General features: G+C 40.4%; 3 protein-coding genes across 6 annotated transcripts; 1 reads left to right on the top strand and 2 right to left on the bottom strand.

Annotated features, from left to right (window-relative positions):
- Positions 1–376: 376 nt before the first annotated feature.
- Positions 377–7,264, top strand: gtf2f1 (general transcription factor IIF, polypeptide 1). 4 transcript variants are annotated; one of them, XM_034895219.1, is made up of 14 exons: positions 377–439; positions 925–996; positions 1,138–1,184; positions 1,629–1,701; positions 2,579–2,772; positions 3,399–3,569; positions 4,109–4,317; positions 4,468–4,618; positions 4,732–4,790; positions 5,079–5,213; positions 5,359–5,429; positions 5,701–5,839; positions 5,988–6,126; positions 6,725–7,264. In XM_034895219.1, the coding sequence occupies exons 2-14, from the start codon at positions 985–987 to the stop codon at positions 6,927–6,929; spliced, it is 1,605 nt and encodes a 534-aa protein (XP_034751110.1). In that variant the 5' UTR covers positions 377–439; positions 925–984; the 3' UTR covers positions 6,930–7,264. The 4 variants fall into 4 exon arrangements, with proteins under 4 accessions (XP_034751110.1, XP_034751113.1, XP_034751112.1 ...); XM_034895222.1 differs by having other exon boundaries at positions 379–439; positions 4,735–4,790; XM_034895221.1 differs by having other exon boundaries at positions 390–439; positions 938–996.
- A 731-nt stretch (positions 7,265–7,995) lies between these two features.
- Positions 7,996–13,717, bottom strand: LOC117958671 (GDP-L-fucose synthase-like). The gene is made up of 11 exons (XM_034895223.1): positions 13,549–13,717; positions 13,211–13,385; positions 12,896–13,010; positions 12,641–12,769; positions 12,222–12,295; positions 11,576–11,709; positions 11,393–11,457; positions 11,140–11,206; positions 10,881–10,960; positions 10,431–10,530; positions 7,996–9,825 (listed from the first exon to the last, which is right to left on the bottom strand). Exons 2-11 carry the CDS (start codon positions 13,363–13,365, stop codon positions 9,770–9,772), a joined length of 975 nt encoding a protein of 324 aa, XP_034751114.1. The 5' UTR covers positions 13,366–13,385; positions 13,549–13,717; the 3' UTR covers positions 7,996–9,769.
- A 452-nt stretch (positions 13,718–14,169) lies between these two features.
- On the bottom strand, positions 14,170–16,477 carry alkbh7 (alkB homolog 7). Its single transcript, XM_034895224.1, has 5 exons — positions 16,060–16,477; positions 14,823–14,996; positions 14,590–14,714; positions 14,317–14,466; positions 14,170–14,267 (listed from the first exon to the last, which is right to left on the bottom strand). Exons 1-4 carry the CDS (start codon positions 16,336–16,338, stop codon positions 14,346–14,348), a joined length of 699 nt encoding a protein of 232 aa, XP_034751115.1. The 5' UTR covers positions 16,339–16,477; the 3' UTR covers positions 14,170–14,267; positions 14,317–14,345.
- Between the last annotated feature and the right edge of the window lie 3,619 nt (positions 16,478–20,096).

The following is a 20,096-nucleotide window of genomic DNA, read 5'->3' as shown; positions in this document are numbered from 1 at the left end:
AAAAAATAAAGACATTAACGAATACAAGTTTAATATTAAATATGAAATAAAATACAAGAATATAATTCACTGTTCAGTATTAACGTACCATCAGTATTTGTAGACTCCCTGGGGTTTGATTTGTTTATTTATTTAACGTGTTTGTGTGTGGATGTGTCTTCGTCTGTATGTAGCCTTCCTGCAAATGTTCTCAGTGCATTCATTGAAAGAAATACTTTAACAATAGAACCACTACATTATTCACGACATTAACGTAAAATGGACATGTTCATTGATATAGCGTTCACAATTATGTTTTTTTGTCATTTGGTACAGAGCCCCCCATAAGGACGGAAGAAGATGGCTACTAGGAACCAACATTGCTAGTCCACGTTTCCTGTCGCCTAATTATAAGTCAGGGACAATTACGGACCTACGCGTACCGGGTAGCTAGCTATCTGTGGGTAATCCAGATGCAGATATTTTCTGCTTAATGTCTTGATTTTTATTTATGTATACATATGCGTGTCCCTTTCACATACACGCCAAGTGAGTTTGAAGCTGTAGTAGCGTTAGCACTCTCCAATAGACTGCAGCTAAAACGGCTTGCTAAGCGTGTTGATGCTGTTTATAGTAGCATCAGGTGCTAGCATTAACGGTAACGTTACAAACCCTTTAGAAAAAATACGGCTCAGTGTACGGCGTTATCAAGACTTGTGTTACGTTTGACTTTGGTATAATTAACTTGGTGCTGGTTAACCCTAATGGAGATTATATTAATGTGTCGTTATCGGCTCTCTCAGTGTAGCTAACTCACGGGTATTCCCAACTAATGGGATGCCGCCCTTTCTATTGCAAACAATACAATTGTGACGAATAAGCACTACGGCCACTTTACTTTTCCATTATAACCTTGTTAATTTACGGAACTCTTCTTTTTAATAGTGTACCCAACTAGTCTGAAGCAACTGTTGATGTGTAGTCAATCCAGAGAGACGACCAACCATGACTTCTCTGGTGAGTTTTCACTCTCAACACAGAGACTTTCATCCCTGCCACTCAAGTGTTATCATATAAAATAATAATAAATAATGAAACAAATTGCTGCTGCTGACACAATGCCCTCTCAAATTAAGCCTGCGTCTGTTTTCTTTACAGGGGGGCAGCAGTTCCTCAGCCACAGAATACACGGTGCGAGTCCCCAAGTGAGTAACATGGACTGACATACAAAGATTTACAACACAGTGTGTGGACAAGCGTTCTCACTGTGTTTATCGATCTGGCAGTTTCTCGCAGGGATATTGTGTACATCCGTGTACACATAGGTTTGCAGAAAGAAGTAATTATAAAACTAGGCTTTCAGAACTACTTCTTTATGCAAACATTCTGTGCAGTATGTACTATGTGCTAACCTTTGTTGAAGCCCTTTTCCCTGATGGGGATGCTAAAATGTGCCTTTACAAGTAGAAATTGATTTATGGGTCTGCTTGATGAATTGCTTATACGGTAGCGTGTTAATAGGTATGTAGCCTAGTTGTGTTTCGGCATTAGCATTTAATTAAATATGATCTGGCAACTTTTCCTGAGACCCTCAATAGAAGGTTAAGATAATTACTTTTTATTTGCATTTCTGTTTGTCTGTCCTATAGAAACACCAGTAAGAAGTACAACATCATGGCTTTCAATTCAGGAGACAGAGTCAACTGTTCAACTTGGACACAGGTGGGCTTCATGTCAGGATTTGAAGATACATGACAGATAGTTTTAGCTGCACTCCCTGCTAGGTGGGGCACAGAGTCAGTACTGGGAGAAAAGTGACAAGCAGTGTTATTCCCATAGAAAGAACACCAAGGGGGATATAATAAGAATACAGATGTTCTGAAGTCTAAGATGAGTAACTTAAATTAGCAGCCGTATCACCAACAACACTAAAATAAATTTAAAAAAGACAACATCGTCTACTGCTTGAGAAAATTGTACCATTTTCATACAGACAAGATCATGACGATATTATTTTATCATGCCTTAATCAAATCCATTATATATTTCTCCTTAGTGTCATGGTTTGGGTGTGTTTCAGTTAAACACAAGAATTTTCTAAATCAAATTGTAAAATGGTCCAGTAAGTTTACTGGTGAGTTCCAGTTGTACTCCACGTCCCTGTATCCTAACCAACTACAGCAGATAGCTATGGTCATCTACACCATTTGAATAGGGAATTCCAGTATTTCCCTTTGGACGGAGGCTAATAGTCCTTGGTTTTAAAACGACAAGATTTTAAAAACAGATTTTTCCCAGCGGCAATCACTCTGTTTAACAAATTGTAGAATGACTTGTGTACAACGCACAAGCACCTTGGTTATGTGCTAGCTGTAGAATGTCTCCATATAACTGCACAAGACAATGTGGATGTAGACTGTTACTGTTACTCTAATGTCTATTTTTAATGTTTATTGTGCGTTGCATGTTATGTGTTGGTCTACAAAGTTTTAAGGATGTCCTGCCTTTTAGACTGTAAACCTAGTTTACATACGGGCACCAACAACGTAACTGGAACCTGATCTTCCAGTTTTCAACTTCTAAACATCTCCCTCCTCAGGCTCGCATGGAAAGAGACATGAGTGCTCGGCGGATATATGGGGAGGAAGAGTCAGCGGAAGGGGCGGCTGGCAGTGAGTTTGGCAAAAAGCACCGCGAGGAAGCCCGGCGGAAGAAGTATGGTATTGTGACACGTGAATTCAAAGGGGAGGACCAGCCCTGGATTCTCAAGGTCAATGGCAAGGCCGGCAAGAGGTGGGCAGAAAACTCTTTACTCTGTCTTCTGATTCCCTCTCATTTCAACCAACATGTCTCTCTTTGAACCTGTTAGGTCCAGTGGAACGCACACATATTTATTAAGTAGCTGAAACTGACGTGTTTTTATATGAGCAATGAGGTGCCAGACCTTCCTCCACAGCGCTGCAAAGGAGGGTCAGGCTTGTCCACACAGCATTCTGGGATGGGAGAAAAACGTGTTTTGGCATTTCTTTAAACTAATCACAATTGTCATGGGCTGGCTAAGTGCCGGGCCCCATTACTGCTGCAAAATAACCTCGTAAAGGAACTTGTTTTGAACGTGTGTACGTTCAGAAGTAGGTTTGGTCGTGCAACAGAAAACTCAAATTGGACAGAAATTCTAGCTAGCTGTCTGGATTTACCTTGCAGAGATCTAAGGAGCAGTTAACTATAGTCCTCAAAAAGTCACCGGACAATTCTAACACAAAGAAAGCGTAAGGTAACGGACATCTGGCCGAGAAAGAGATACAGCGGCGACAGAGCAATCCCAGAAGTGGAAGGTCGTGGATATAGACTAATGCAGGGCAGAGAAGGGAACTCTACCGTTTACAATACAGCTATTCTCTCCCTCGGTCTGTGTACAGGTTCAGAGGTCTGAAGAAGGGCGGTGTTACAGAAAATGCATCCTACTACATCTTTACACAGTGTCCAGATGGAGCCTTTGAGGCTTTCCCTGTCCACGGCTGGTACAACTTTACACCGCAGTTCAAGCACCGAACTCTCACTGCTGAGGAGGCTGAGGAGGAGTGGGGCAGGTAAGAAAGGGGAGGAAAAGGGAGCGACAGTTGTATGTAGTAAAGAAGAAAATCTATATAAGTACTTAGCTTACTCAACTGGTGCAAATTTGTCAAACACTTATAGTTTGTCCATTTACCGTGGAACTCGAAAGCCGGAGCTCGGAATGATGTCACACCGGAGTTTAATGCGTTCCATTTATAAGTCAGATTCTTAATTGTTGGGTTACCAGTTGAGAACAACGCATTACGCTGTTTTTTGTGCATACAAACAGCGTAACAACGTACTGTACGTTCACAAATAGAAGTTGGACAGCACTGTGGGTACGATTGATTTTAGTGAGACACAAATAAGACAAAAGTGCTAATAACTGTATTACTACAGCTTTTACAATTCTTGATCCCTCCATGTTGGATTCTGAGCTTGGGGTACTTGGAGGTTGTCCAAGTTCCATAATCCGAGGTTGGGGGGCGTGCTGCCGACTTTGACCTTGGAAAATCCAACTTCCAAGTACAAATGGAACGCACTATGAATATCAGGAATTCCTTTCGTTTTACAGAAGAAACAAGGTGGTGAATCACTTCAGCATCATGCTTCAGAGACGGTTCCGGGAGCAGGAGCGTGGTGGTGAGGATGATGACGACGAGAACGAGAAGTCGGGGAAGAAGAAAAAGAAGGGGGGTGGGAGAGGGGGCGACCTGCGCATTCACGACCTGGAAGAGGACCTGGAGATGAGCAGCGATGACAGTGACAGCAGTATGGGGGACGGTAAGAAGAAAAACCGGGACGGGATTTAAGATGACCACTAAAAAACCGGATTTGCAGTATTCAGTGATCTTTTATTCTGCCATACCTATCCACATTTCCCTCCCCTCCCCTCTGTCATTGTGTGACTTTCTTTTTCCCACCCCCTGACAGATGGAGAGGGCAAGTCAAAGGCGAAAAAAGCCACGGGGAAAGGGAAAGCAAAAAAAAAGAAGAGAAAGAGCAGTGACAAAGAGGCCTTGGAGGACAGCGATGACGGTGACTACGAGGGTCTAGAGGTGGATTACATGTCCGATGAAAGCAGGTCAGATCCATCACGTCGTGGCACACAAAGACTCCGTCTTTATGGAAACGATATAAATGTTTTTGCTGGTTTTGTTTCTTCTTTTACTAGCGTGTACTTCTGTTTTTTAAAAGCAGTTCAGACGAAGAGCTCGAAAAGGGAAAGTCCAGCAAAGGAGAGCACCACCCCAAAGGTCAGACCTAGTGCCGTTGAACACTACTGCTCTATTAATAATTGAATACAGAAAAGAAGACATGAGAACCTAATGCATGTTGAAAGTACACAATAAAATGTAGAGCTTCATCCCTGGGCTATAAGTTTGGCTGGTAGGGATTTCACATGTATCAGTATAATGGTAATATTCTCTAAATGTACTTAAAACATGTATTTTAGTGCATTTCAGTGTTTTTGGGCCATTTGCTTTACTGGATGAATGATTGGCGTTGAGACTGTTTGCTTTCCAAATGTTTGTCCTGTATAGGGATCGATGAGGCGTCTGAAAGTGAGGAAGAGAGTGAGGAGGAGAAACAGAATGAAGAGGAAGCAAAAGACGAGGAGGAAGAAGAAGAAGAAGGAAAGAAAACCCCGGTCCAACCGGAAAAGAAAAAGAAAAAAGGTACAGACCTCATTGAGACACGGATGAGGGTTTGACTAAATGCATACTTTAATGAGGTTTTGATTATTTGCAATGACACTCCCTTCTGCTTGATGCATAAAGGGAAGTGATATGATGTTGAGTCGTATGGTCTCATGTGTCACAGACAGCAGCGGCGAGTCGGAAAGCTCCGAGGACAGTGACATCGAGGGAGAGACAGCCTCCGCTCTGTTCATGGTACCTTTTTTTTGTTTGTTTGTTTTTCACCTACCACTTGATCATAAGTAACATGATCAGTTACTAAGAGTCAACCTAGTCAATGACAGTTCTAGTAAATTGATGAATATGTTCACTGTTTTACTGTAAAGCATATTCTGTACACTAGCAGATGTATTACTTACTAATTGTGGGTGTGAAAATGAATGGTTCTGTGTTTACCATTTTTGTACTTTTTTTTTCTTTTCTTTTTTTTTGTTCTCATCAAATGTCTAATTTTTCCCCCTCTCAGAAGAAGCGCACGCCTCCTAAACGTGGAGGACGTGGCTCTGCGGGCAGCTCCAGGACTGGCAGTCGACCCGGGACACCATCCATAGACTCTGCCTCCACCTCCAATACACTCAGTGCTGCTGCCAGCAAGCTAGAGCAAGGTGTTAGCTCACACACCAGTTAATTCTAATGAAATAAGACACCTGACATACTGATGTATTCATGTGAAACTTTCAAAAGTGGCCATCAACTCTGGAACTAAAGACTTGCCTTATTCCTCCAGTTCAACTAAATCTCTCTTTCTTGCAGGTAAGAGACCGACTCTGGGTCCTAGCACTGACTCGCCCGCTGCCAAAAGACTGAAGATGGAGCCCAGCAGTCAGAGCCCTGTTCCCTCTGGGAAGAGTACGCCTCAACCCCCGTCAGGCAAATCCACTCCTAGCTCAAGGTACCTGTCTTCATTTTAGGCCTCCAAGAAATATGAAATGATTTGATTATTCTGAAGGTCCTGGGAAAGTGGTAAATATAGTTCATGCCGATCATACATCGAAAGACAATCATCTCACATCTAACATTAAAGTCATGTGTAAAGACTGGGGATCTTCACACATTGGAAGACTACAAGTAGATTTGTTTTGAAAAAGGTAAGCAAACTAGCTAGCTCCCCCTAGTGTTAGCTGGCAGCTGATTTTCTGACCGGCCGTAAATGCAGATGAATGGCAGCATTACCCGGAAGTCTGGGTTTGTCCGGTAATTTTCCCTCTTTAGGTTTTAGCCTAGTGCGGCGCTATGGCAACCATAAACCACACTGGCTTTACCTGGTTTGCTGCTTCTTGCTTGGTTCTGGAAGAAGTGCAGCCATTGGTTGTTGACAACGTTCACGTGATTTACCTTCACTACCATGACTTCAACTTACGATAATATTAAACCTGTTTGATCTGCGACAGTGAAATCGCTTGAGAACCCGTTTGGTGTAAAGTCGGCATTAACTGGGTGTTCGTGAACTGGGAAGAAACTGTCTTTTTTTCAATTTGTCTACTCCATAGTGATGTGCAGCTAACAGAGGAAGCGGTCCGGCGTTACCTGATCCGTAAACCCATGACCACCAAAGACCTGCTGAAGAAGTTCCAGACCAAGCGCACAGGTTTGAGCAGTGAGCAGACTGTCAACGTGCTGGCACAGATCCTGAAGCGTCTCAATCCGGAGCGCAAGAACATAAATGATAAAATGCACTTCTACCTCACTGAGTAACTGGTGGAAGAGGTACTTAGCACCATGGTTGGAAAGGATGGAGAAGGGAAGGGGGGGGAAGGGCTGAAATGTACCTCTTTGGTCAGGAAACCATGGAACCCCATGGAGAGGTCTTGTGTCTGATTTAAACCAGTTGTCCTGTGACACGCCACAGGATCTGAAGCCGAAACTGTCATCACAGGTGGCATTTATCAAAAAGTATTTTGTCAAGCCTCCTGCATTTGTTTTTCATGCCCTGAAATTTCACATTAAATAATAGAAGCCTTGTTATTGTTGAGTGAAAAACAACTGGAAAGCTAAGTTTTTCTCATGTATGACCATTTACATCTAGAACTTAATGTATGAAAAAAAGTCTTGCTTTTTTTCAGGTAGAGTTTTTTCCAATAAAATGTAAACATCTGTTGCTGTGTAAGGCTTTTTACCCAATCCCTCATAGACACTCAGTATATCTGGTTTAAAAAAATACTTTTAAAGGTGCTCCAAGCAATGTCACGTGTGTTTTAGGCTACAACATTTGTTGTCACATACAGCAAACATCTCCTCACTGTCCGCAAGCTGCCTGTCCCCAGAAGACACTGCAAAAAACCGTCTCTGTAGACGGCATGTGCCCACATGCACCATAAAGCATACACAAACCAGCCAATAACCCACAAGTAGGATTTGAGGGTGGGGGTGGGGGGGTTAGTGCACAGAAGGGACGGGACGAGGAGGAGGGAGGGTCAAGCTAACCTTGTTTTGTTTGAAAATACTTCTAACGTCAACAAAAAGTGATGTCACCCAACATCCCTTAGAGCACCTTTTAATTGAATTAATTAGGAATATGTAATGGCCAGTCTGTGACAGTCTGAAACCTTTACAGAGAGACATCAAAATCAATGACAACGTCCTACAAACGGCCCACGAGATGGGCGAGAAGGTGGACCATTTTAAATGCAAATATTTTGTTAAAAGTTGAATTTGTTGAAGTTACCAAGACATTGCATAATTATTCCCAGTTACACCCTTTGGATAAATAGTGGCACATTTCAACAGAACTGTACCGTAAATTAGTCAAGCACATGAAATGTAATCTTAGCAAACAGTTCACACTGTATTCACGTTATCTGAAACATGGCCTGATTATTACCACTGTTGCATGGTTGTGACAGGTGACTTTTTATGTTTTGTGTTTGTCCTATGCTGCAGGTTGCAAACAAAGCACTACTTAGTATCATAGGTTAAAAATACTATGACCATTTGATGATAAACTGAATTTTAACAACAAATCATCCTTACAATAGTCAAACACTTTCCAAAATCAAGGCCAATTTTATTCAAACCACATTATCACATCACACTCAATTATTATACTTTAATTAAATCAGACTTCAATCAGTGTGCAGTAGAAATGATGCATACAACTAGAGAGTAACACAGGACAATAGGGGTATATTATTACTGTTGTTTTCCACAACACTTGGCAAACACTGTTTTTTATTTGAATAACAGCTTTAGTTTTTTTTTAAGCTTCACACATTATCATAAAGATGTACTGTAATTTCCGTGCATAAACAATCAATCTGTAACCTTACAGCTTTTAGCCACAGTGGTTAACTCAGCAGCATCTGCAATTTGTGTTTCAGCATTGGCACACTTTAAATAACTTAACACCATCCTAACAAGTAACATAATGTTCCCCGTCAGAAGTAGGCAAACCAGTAATACAACATTGCATTGGAAAAAAAGGACATTATGCAAACATTTCACATGTTGACAGGTGCGTTAAAATCTGAGTGCACCGCTAACCGATCAGAGGATGACTGAAATAAAGTGCATATAGCAGAGTCAAATATAAAAAAGCCCAGTAAATACACACACAGAGGCTGATCAATGCTCTCAACCTCATTCATATGCATCTGCTCTGTTTTATTGAGTGATGAGTCTTTAAGATTGAGAAAACAGTAAATTGTGAAAGATAATAAAACTGGCAACACTCTATAATTATATTAAAAATAACCCGCTGATTTGCACTAAAACCCCCCTAAAAAATTGGCACCTTGAGATTGCATAAGAGACTAACAAACAGCTACAGTGTATGGGTGCAGTTAAAGCGTACTGCAAGATCTGAGTATCAGGAATGCCTGAACAAGTTCAGAAGTGCCTTGTTTTTTCCCAGTTGCCACGGTCGGTGATAGGCCAATAAAGCCGTTGATGTTCAAGTTAAATTACCCTAAATTTCCAGTCCATGTTGGCACATGTATCTGTAAACAGCTGTTTCAAACTGATTTTATCAACACTAGTGTGTGAAAATTTATTACAGATTTTTTTGTTTGTTGGTAAAGATACTTTATATAGAAAACTAAAATAGGATTTGAAATCTGCAATTGCAATCTGCAAAAATGAAGTAAGGTTTGACAACAGATTTTCGTAGTAACCTGCGTGTGTGTAGAATTATGTAGGAGCACTTTTGAAGGGGTGGTGCTCAGTTCACACCCATTTGTATCTACTTTGTTTAGCAAACTATTCCTTATTTGCATACAAAGGAGGGAGGGATTGCTATTGTAGTGTTTGGGATGATGAGTCCCTTGTTTCTATTACTTTTTAATTATTAGATTATGGTCCTTATTTCTTAGACTCTTTCTAAATTATTCCAAACAATGACACAGTTTCATTTGAATTTTAAAATAAGAGTTGCTAAACTGACCATCTAATAATATCTTAATGTGAAATTCCTTAGTGACATACACTAGAGAATATGTTAAACTGTGTTTGATGCGGCACTGTATAAACCAATACAGCATAGCAACTTGCATCACACCAGAACCAAAGATTAGTGTGTTTCAGCTCAGTGTTTTGTCACTTCATGTCCGGGCAATCTCATAGTTGGCTACGAACCAGTCGCAGGTCATCTTTATACCTAGAAGAAGAAAGAGGAAAAAAAAAAAAGTCAACTTCACCAGGCTGAGGGTGCATGGAAATATTCAATGTAAGCTTTCATTAGTTTGTTGAAAAGCAGAAAAAATTAGCCTCTTTCCGACCAAGTAGTTACAGGAATGTAGTTATAGAAACAGTCTAGCTACTTTCGCCCGAAACCGTTTTTCCTTTTGCATTCATGCTGGCCAAGTGGTCATAGGAACTGACCTTTTGTTAATGTAACACAGCCATCTAACCACCACTATCCAGAAAAGGGAAATGACCCTGCCCTGAAGTAGGAGCTGAAAGAGTTACAGGAACTGTGACCAGAGGAACTTAATAATTCCCGAATTGGTCCAGTCGGAACACGAGAGTTCTAACAACCCGGTCTCACGCAAGTTCGTGAAATGGTCACGTTATTTTTATTTATTGATTTGTGGACATGTCACAATTTTTTAACGCGACCATTTCACGAACTGCCATGACACTGGGCTGCTCTGAGGGACGCAACAACGTGGAAATGTGTCTAACACATCATAATTGACAAGGGCTTACGCAACCACAATACTTTACTTCATAATGATTTTTAAAAGTACAGTGAACTCTGACCGTCTTTGAGAGGTGTGAAGGGGAAGTTGGGAAGGTAGCGTCTTAGTTTGGCATTGCTGGCTGTCTTCTTCATCTGTCCATCTGACAGGGTGGTGTCAAACTGATGTTAGGGGTCAAGGGGAAAGCGGTTTTTTGTCTCTGTGCTACATGCAGCATAGTAACATTTGAATAACAAAAAAAATGTATTTGGAGAAACACATCCTCCTTAAAAGTGGTTGCTCAAGAAAAACAATTGGATTGCTTCAGAACAAGAAACTTAAACTCATCAGTTTGGCAATATCCAATTACATGTTTGGTTTCAAGGCAGAGCTTTTGTAAAGATTGTCTTAACAGTAGGAAATACGTTTAACAGTTAACTGTTGATGTCTACAGCACAAAAGCATCCCAAAAGTAAAACCATAGATGCACACACTTCTTAATACAATAAACTGGGCAGTGTTGAAAGGATACATCTATTTTGCCTTTGAAGTCCAGAGCCTTCGTAATCAAGTCCATGGCATCTTTGATTGAGACTTCATCTTCTTCATCCACTGAAATCCACAGTAAAAAGTGAATGAGTAAACTGTGCATACAGGGACTGTGTCCCACAACGCTGTTTTTAAGCAATAACTTTCCCCATTTCCCCCTCTTTGGTATACAACACAATCACAAAGACACCCCAAAGTGTCTTTATAATGCCTGTTTAAGGTGAGCTCAGCACTATACTCACCAGAGAGGATAATAGGGTCAATTTCTTCATATTCTCTCAGAGCCCAAACGATTAGACGACCCAAATCCTGAATGTAAACAGCCAATCGGACTAGGTTTTTTCAACTGACATGTAAGCATGTTATCATGCTCATTTCATCTAAATACAGTCAGACATGCATTTGGCAGAGATAGTTGCAGTATGCAATGACATTTTTATACAAGTGCATACATATACAGTATTATATTTTGGCAGTATGTATTGATACTCATACCAGAGAGTAGATGAACTGTCTCCTAGGTGCTCCAGTGCCACAGACATTCACAGCAGTTCCTTCCACTGTGAGAGAGACATAAAAAAGTAGACTCTATTAGTTGTGTGTTGTCTGTGTTTGCATGTGTTATTCACTGCTTTTAGTATGTGTGTGTATGTGTATCAAGACTCCTGAGTTACTCACTTTTGGCCTTGTATGTCTTGTTCATTAGTGCCGACAGCACATGACCATTTTCTATGTTGAAGTTGTCATAGGGACCAAACACATTGGTCGGGATGACTGCTGTGTAATGATGACCATACTGCTGAAAATATGCCCTGTCAACACACAGACACACAAACAGAGTTACGACACACATACTGTAACACAGAAGAACACTTTTCTGCAGGCTTTAATGTTTGCTTTTTCCCCTCAGTGGCTCAACTGTATGGACGTGTCACAACACAATTCTCTCTTTCAGCTTCCCACCTTCAACAGTGAACATTGTTAAGTTTTCATGTCTTGGCATCTTTAACTAGAAACTCTAAATCCCTAGATCCCTACTAGAGCCCATTGTGCTTTGTGACGTTCACACATTAAACTATGTCTTAACTGACTGACTTAACACTTTGCTCAGTGGATTACTCAAGTATAGATGTTTTCACAGTAACAGAGCAGTAGATTGCATTTTGGCATAAAAGCCGAGCCATAATTTAAATAAAAAGCTACAAAAGACAAACAGAAACTATTTGCCTGATTGAGTGCTGCCTCAGCAGCCCTTTGTTGAGAATTAAGTCATGTCATTCATATGTCCACACCACACCCCTGTTTACACTGCACAGCTGCTTACCTGTTCTGAACATCAATCATCCTTTTAGCATAGGAGTATCCAAAGTTGGAGCTATGGGGTGATCCATTGTGTATCTACGAGAGTTTAAAGATAGAGTACAGCAAAGATAGTTAAATTGATGCCCTTTGCAGAAGTTATAATATTTGCACTTAATTTCCTAGCTCTGTAGCACCTTTGTCCCTAATAAGTGCTTTCATTTTTTGTCATAATTCATTTATTTCAATTTACAAAAATACATTATGTTACCACTTTTAACCAAATATCTCCATTGAAAGTCCATCTAATAACCCACAAATCCCCCCACATTTATTGAAACAACAACAACAAAAACTGACGAATGAGTAAATAGGTAGTGTTTTGCTAAAATGTTCACATGACCCACACTATGTAAACAATAAATGTTTTAAAAAAAAGTTTACCATGGTCTCATCGATGGGGTATGTGGTTTTGTCAGGGAAGATGCAACTGGACAGGCAAGACACAACCTTGGTGACACCCATCTCGTGGGCTGTTTGTAGGACGTTGTCATTGATTTTGATGTTGGCTCTCTGTAAAGGTTTTCAGACTGTCACAGACTGGCCAATACAGTTTAAAGACTGTAGATATGTTTCCATTAACCCCACTTTTACAGTATATAGAGTCAAAATAATATGGTTGGTCATTCCATATCTCACCAAAAAGTGCAGATTCTCCCTCATGTGTAGATAGAGTCCTCCAACTTTTGCAGCCAGATGGATGACATGAGTGGGACGATGCTTCTTGAACACGGCCCTTGTCTGATCAACGTCTCTGTTTGTGTTGTAACACCACATTTATTTAAAATTGGAAAGCAATTGGAAAAATATACAGGCGTGAAAAAAGGATATTTTGTAACTTGAGTGTGCCCGTTTACATTCTTGAACTCTTTTGTTTGTGTCAGAGGGCATCAAGTATAGACACATTTCTTTGTAAGCTTCATGAGGTTGAAGAGTAAAATTAAAGCAACTTACACAAGATCAGCATCCTTGGAAGAGATAAAGATCCATTCTTCTCCCTCCAGTTTCCCACCTTCCTGCTGCACCACATGCTCAATGGCTTTGCCCACCAACCCAGAGCCACCGGTCACCAGGACACGCATTGGCCCTACTTTGATCTCTGTCCCCATCTTCAATAGCTGTGCTGCTCCTTCGAGGTAAAGAATTACCCAGAAAACAGGTTTAATGATTTAAATACATCTAATCGACGTAAATGTGGTGTATATGCTCTTAAAAAAACTAGGCAAACCAAATTAATACACACACATAGATATCACATTGACAAAAATTACAAGTACAATAAAAGTCCTTACCTTTGTGTCAAAGGGCTGAAGTAAGTGTAGGTATACCTTGAGTGTTTGCCTAACATATGTTGCCTAGTAGTAGGCAGTCCCTGCTAATAAGCGCATCATATCCCTTTGTATAGTACTTGTTTTACTTGTTTTGCTTGTTCCCCCTCTTCTCTTGGGAGAGATGAGCAGAGTTAGGTGTGGTAATTTGAGACTCCTCCTACGCCTCTGCTTTTTGATTCATGTAGGAGATGCTACCATCTACTGGTCATAATGTATATCAGACTTAACTTTATAATCATGTATATGTGCATGAATGCGGTTAGGGCAAAAAGCAAAACCAAAGATTCCAGTTGACCTGCAGCGTGAGATACTCTATAACGGGCACAGAAGAAAAATGAAAAAGAGCTCCCGTCTACAGTACGTACTGTATAAAGAATAGAATGAAGTAATCCAAGTTCTCTGTCATTTTATTTGGAAATTATTCACAAGGGTCTCTGTATTATACAGAAGTAGAGGAACACACCAAAGTGATGATTTGATAATACATAAAAACATGATTCAGAACCAAAGGACCCTCCCTTCCTTTTAGTGTTGAACCAACAAACTGTTGCTGTTTATTTAAATCAGCAATAGCTGGTTCAGTTCAGTACTCTTCACTTTCTGGTGCAATTTGACCCAATAAATATTTCTCAATAGCATAGTATGGAGAGTGTCTCAACTGCTAAATAATGGCCTGGACACTTCACCATTTATGTATATAATACCAATATCTGAACCAAAGAAAAACTGTTCATATCCAGGCTGAGTGGAAGTGGGTTTTACGTCGGAAGGTTCCGACAGATGACAGAGATACGACGCAGCCGAGGCACTCTCTGTCCATTGAACACAGACTCGTCGTCTTTCAGGATCTGGTGAGTGAAGTTAAACCTGGCCTGGTCCCTGTATGGGTGTGAGGAGAACAGGATGAAACACATTACTGCACTGTAATATGCTGGGTATCCTACAGAGTATGATACAACTATAGCACACTTCATGATGAAATATGTGCAGCATACACTAGACCTCAGTATGTAGAGGGAGCGCCGGGGCAGCAGCAGGTCCAGCCATTCGTTGGTTGCATCCTCCTTCACCAAGCGCATGATACTGTCTGACAGGAGACTCAACCCAGCAATAGTGCTACCACAGAACTTAAATAAAAAAACAGAGAGAACACACCTTGGATAACAGCCCAAGTCTTAGAAACTAACATTTGTGATTTCTTTGTCTGGACGGAAAAAACACAAGACAAAACATACCTTGACACTGTCAATGTGAGGCTTGATGTACCCAGTCTTGTCCAGATCTAGAATGTGCACAGGCCCGAGGAGTGGACTACCCTCAGGAAACGCTACTGATCGGACACGATTCAAGACCTCTTCACACTTTGGCCCCCACCTCACACGCTCAGTCTCTCTGTACCCGTGAATAGCCTGCATGTAGGGGAACACAGCACAAATGTGAGTGTCACTCTCATCTCAAATAGATTTGGGCTCTAACTTTGCAGTAAGGGAAATTGCAGTTCATTAGAAATGATGCTAAGAAATGCTTATTTCTTGATGTTTATTATGTCTGCCTATATGAGCCAGTTTTATTAAGGGATTTGCGTAAGAAAAAACGAGACCCGGTAACTGCACATTACAAAGATTTCCTTGCATCTAGAGTGGCTTGAATAAGTTTACAGACCCATACTAAAGTTGATTAGAAAATGGGAATAAAAAAACATCTTTGGAAATTTATCTTAATGTCTTAATTCAAAAACATTAAGAAAATCCAACCTTTTATGGACACCAATTTTCTTTGTGAATGAATAATGTATTGTAAATAAATAAATGTTCTTCCTTAAAATACAGGGATCATAAGTATACACAGCCCTGTGTTAAATTCCCTGTTCAGCTAGTTTTGCCCTAATTTGCCTAGAGATTGGCATGGTGCTATTTCAGTTAGCGTAATAGCTGTTGGTTTTGCATTGAGAGATGATCTTATGGAAAGTTCCCCATGCCTATCTCTATGTACAGTAGGCCAAAGGTTTGGACACACCTTCTCATTCAAGGCATTATCTTTATTTTCATGTCTATTTACATTGTAGATTATCCCTGAAGGTGACAAAGCTATGAATGAATGAATTAACACAAAAGTGTGAAATAACTAAAAACATGTCTTATATTCTAATTTCTTCCAAGTAGCCACCCTTTGCTCGGATTACTGCTTCGCAGAATCTTGGCATTCTCTTGATGAGCTTTAAGAGGTAGTCACCTGAAAAGGTTTCCCAACAGTCTTGAAGGAGTTCCTAGAGATGCTTGCTTAGCAAAGTGGTCCTTTAACTCGTATAAGTAGCATATATTGGCCGGGGAACTAATTGGGCTTAATCGTAAACTATGTAAACGCAGGTGTGCGTTGCGACGTCACATGCACATTGTAGCTATGTTAACGTGCGAGATATTGGTACAGACCCGTTTCAACTATCAACCCTGTACTTCCTGACATACAACTTACATCGTCCCAATGGTCGAATTCGTAGCGTTTCTTCTTCAGGCCTGGCTCCAGCTCTCCCAGAAAAGCCCCCTCCTCCTCCTCAGTGATGAAGCCCGTCCTCACTTCCGCCTGTGAGCGGAGTCTCTGCACTAGCTCCCGGCTTGACCCGACGAAGAGAGCCTCATCTCGGATAGGTAACGTCAACAGGCCGCTGCCGGCACAGGAGCTCAAACATCGCTGGTGACTGGTGTTAACAGTTGGTTTACGGATTCGTTTTAACACTTCCAGCAACGGTTTCATCCTCCTGCCTGTAATATTATCAGTCAACCTCACTACGCTGTCCTAGTTACCTTTAGCTGTGTTTTGGTCTTGTTGCCAGAAGTCAAGCGGCAATGTGAGACGCCATGTTGAAAACGCAATGTATTGTGGGGGGTGTAGTCTTCCAGCAGTAAAACGCTGGGATTTCTCCGCACAAGGCGTGAGTAAAAAATGAAATGAAATTGAAATGTAAATAAAATACAGAAAATATGAATATAATTTGAGAATAGAAAATATTTGAAATTAATACCTAAAATATATTGTCGCCTAAGGTGAAGTACAGTCTCACACATTTCTCTGATATAACCTATATTGAGGATGCATAATGTATTCTGTATATTCTGTATATAATATTATTCTGACATGACTTGCATGGTTTGGTTTTTGAACGAAGTGCCTTGTTTACACTTGTTAACTTTGATAAGAAATGGAAATACATCATGCTTATTGACATGCAGACTTGCTAATTGTCTCATGTTGGAAATAGCATGTGATAATGGTCCTGGGAAGGGTAGAGAAGCAAACAATGGACAATAGTGACACATTTTAACCATCATTTAACATTTTTACCATCCAATAACTAATCAAATTATTGCCCTAACAGCTTGTATGTTATCTGTATGTGCACGCTTTCAGGGCTTCATGAAGTGATCAGCCTTAAAAGAAGCCTACTAAGTGCAACTCTTTTTGCTCTCTTGCTCTGAACACAGAGTGCCAACATGAAGAAAAAGAGGGACTACAGATGTTGCAGTTCTTTGCTGTGACCACCGTAGGGCAGTGAAGACTCACACACTCAGGTCAGTTGTCCACTCCACCTGTGCCAACATGTAAACACTTTCATAGACAAACATTAAGAGAGGAAGTGGCTTTTCTAGTTTGTCTACTGCCAAGTGTGTCAATACATCACTTTTTGATTACAACAAGCCATGTATTGATAACGTTTAACTCTTATTTCTTAAGGTAATAATAACCTAATAGTTCAGTATTCATGGTACTTGAGTAACAGCTTCCGTCATAAAAACACAAATAAGCGATAGTTGAATAAAATAAATAAGAAAATGTGTATATTTGGGTAAAACATAAACCGAGTTAGGAGTAGAATATGTGGAAATGATTTAAGAAATAAAAAATAAGAACCAGGAAATACAGAATCAAATTAAAATAATGATTCATTTTTTTAAATACATTATTTAAATATATTACGTTCTGTGTCCCTTATTTCACTTTGGTGAAAGATGGAGTTGGGGAACCTATTTGAAATATTTGAAGGGTTAGAAAAAAAAATAGAGTCGGAAGAAAGAGAGAGACAGAAGAAAGCAGTTCAAGTGGGGACCAGAAAAAAAAACGCCGACCTATTTACCAATAAGGACAGGTTACACTCTCTCTCTCTCTCTCTCTCTCTCTCTCTCTTTCTTTCTCTCCTGCTTTGTATTTTACTTTACTTCCAGGCGAACCCTTTTGTTAGTAAAATACTGTAATTGTATAGAAAGTGAGACATCATTTCCCTTACAGGACAGTCTGTGGAGCTTACATTAGATAGGTCAGATTATATAGGTGAGATCTAAGAAGGGTACATGTCAGGTACCCTTCTTAGATCTCTCCTTTTCTAGATGGTTAAAATGCTTGGTTCTGCAGGCTGCTGCAAACTTCCTTTTTGAGTGTTGCACTTTTAATGTATGTGAGCATGAGCCAGCACATGTAATATGCGCATCCATCCACTGCCTAGATACAAGGATTTTCAGTGCGCCTACTGTGAGCCTTCTGCTGGTCTCGGTCAGTGAGCATCCACAATAAAACTAACTCACACCACCCCTCCTCCAACACACACACACACACACACACACACACACACACACACACACACACACACACACACACACACACACACACACACACACACATAACTGATGTGATACCCATTTCATTGTTGGAGGACATGTTGCTGCCCCCAGCATAACATTCATCCAGCCATGTTGAGCGTTTTGGGTTCATATTCTCATTCCCAGTTGGTGCACTCATATAAAGCTTTTATGATTCACTGCATTATCATTGTTCAGCTTGTCTTGGAGGCATCATTATGCCTTCTGTTGAATCATGCAATTAAAGTGAAAATCACCAGAAAAATACTTGGCAGTGGTCATTTTGGAATGTACAAACCTGTCTGCAGTAAACGTGCATAAGCACCAAGAACCCCGAATGTCACAGGATAATCTAAAGATTTATATGCATCATAAAGGCATTAAAAATAAATGAAGTAGGACAGAGTGGTTGTTATGGTAGAACATTTGTAGTAGAGGTACATAAACTTAAAGGGAAACTCCACCAATTTTATGACGGCATATGTGAAAGAAATAGTAAAAAGCCTTTTGTGGCTCCGGAGCTGAGTGAAATCTGGTAAATAGCCTCAAGTGATGTCCCTTTTAACTATCCATCATGAGTCGTACAATGTTATAGGAAAGGATGTCAAGTTAGTAGAGCTCTCTTCTTGAATTAAGTTCACACATTGAACCCTAGCACACACACAGAGGGAGAAAGCAGTGATAGGGGGGAAATACAAAATTACAATTTCTATACATTTTGAGGTAGTGCCATAAACCATTCTGTGACGGAGTTAGACTAAGCGTCAGTTTTTTTTTGAATTTTTTTTTAACCTTTATTTATCCAGGTAAGTCCATTAAGAACAAAATTGTCATTTACAGCAACAACCTGTCACATTCACACAGTTACACATTCAAACCTGGAAGCTGCCCGGTAGAACCACGGTCTGATCTGCTGGGCACTGGAGCGGTGTGGGATAAGGACCAAGGGCACCTCAGTGGTGGAGGAACACTCACTCCCGCCCGGATTTTATCCTGTCGGTCTGGGGATTAAACCGGCAGTCTCCCAGTCACAAGCTAGGTCCTTTAACCTCTAGACCACATTTAGTTAAACTTCACCACATACAGCCTCTGACCTAATTTTCTATGGTTGGACACTGGAGTCTCCACCTACCTCATCTTTTACTGGTTATATAAAGATGTATGTTATGGAAACTGCAAAATAGTATTTTTGACACATACTGTAATATATCATTAACTGATGTATGGCGGTAAACCACAATTTGCTGTGTATGATGCGGACCAGTCTTGCAGGGGTTTACATTTAAGTCTGCATTGGGTCTGTGGAGTACCGGGTTCAGCAGGGGCGGAGTGCTCTACGTGCATCCAGCCATTGAATTATTCAGCCTTATGAATCATTGAGTCACGACACTTCTTTTCAGGCCCTCGACTCAGAGCTCCAGCCTTACAGCTACACCCATTTAAACATCGGACAGAGAAAGAAAAAAACCCAACAGAAAACAGGAGTTTAATTACTTTCTCCATCTAGTTGTGCTGAATCATTACCTTTATTTTCGAAGACGCAGTTGGTATTGCTACTGCTTCCTTGCAGAGTTCAGCATCCAGTGTACATGGAAAACAATCCCTGAAGCTAATCACATATGCTAAATATGCTATTAGTCTGTATGCTGTAAATTTCATTGACATGCATGCGCATTTTCATATTTAATTTTTTTTTTATTGTAAAGAGGATTTGTATACTCATCTTAAAGACAATGTGTGGTTTCAGTCCTTGTCAAACGCATGCTACAATTTACACTCTCACTCACAAAAACACTGCTGTAGAGCCTATCATGTTGCAGTATTTTTCTCAGCCAAATATGCTATGAATACACAGAGATTATTATGTATCTCCATCTCTTC

The sequence above is a fragment of the Etheostoma cragini genome, chromosome 15 (genome assembly GCF_013103735.1).
Source record: "Etheostoma cragini isolate CJK2018 chromosome 15, CSU_Ecrag_1.0, whole genome shotgun sequence".
NCBI lineage: Eukaryota > Metazoa > Chordata > Actinopteri > Perciformes > Percidae > Etheostoma > Etheostoma cragini.
This window is presented reverse-complemented; position numbering and strand designations above follow the sequence as displayed.

Coding starts and splice junctions, on each gene's coding strand:
- LOC117958671 (XM_034895223.1), bottom strand. CDS start 13,365: ATGGGGACAGAGATCAAAGTAGGGCCAATGCGTGTCCTGGTGACCGGT. Junction 13,011..13,210: donor TCCAAGGATGCTGATCTTGT/GTAAGTTGCTTT, acceptor CAACACAAACAG/AGACGTTGATCAGACAAGGG. Junction 10,961..11,139: donor TGACCCTATTATCCTCTCTG/GTGAGTATAGTG, acceptor TGTGGATTTCAG/TGGATGAAGAAGATGAAGTC.
- alkbh7 (XM_034895224.1), bottom strand. CDS start 16,338: ATGAAACCGTTGCTGGAAGTGTTAAAACGAATCCGTAAACCAACTGTT. Junction 14,997..16,059: donor AATTCGACCATTGGGACGAT/GTAAGTTGTATG, acceptor CCCTACATGCAG/GCTATTCACGGGTACAGAGA. Junction 14,715..14,822: donor CTCACATTGACAGTGTCAAG/GTATGTTTTGTC, acceptor TTTTTATTTAAG/TTCTGTGGTAGCACTATTGC.
- gtf2f1 (XM_034895219.1), top strand. Junction 1,185..1,628: donor TACACGGTGCGAGTCCCCAA/GTGAGTAACATG, acceptor TCTGTCCTATAG/AAACACCAGTAAGAAGTACA. Junction 1,702..2,578: donor ACTGTTCAACTTGGACACAG/GTGGGCTTCATG, acceptor CTCCCTCCTCAG/GCTCGCATGGAAAGAGACAT.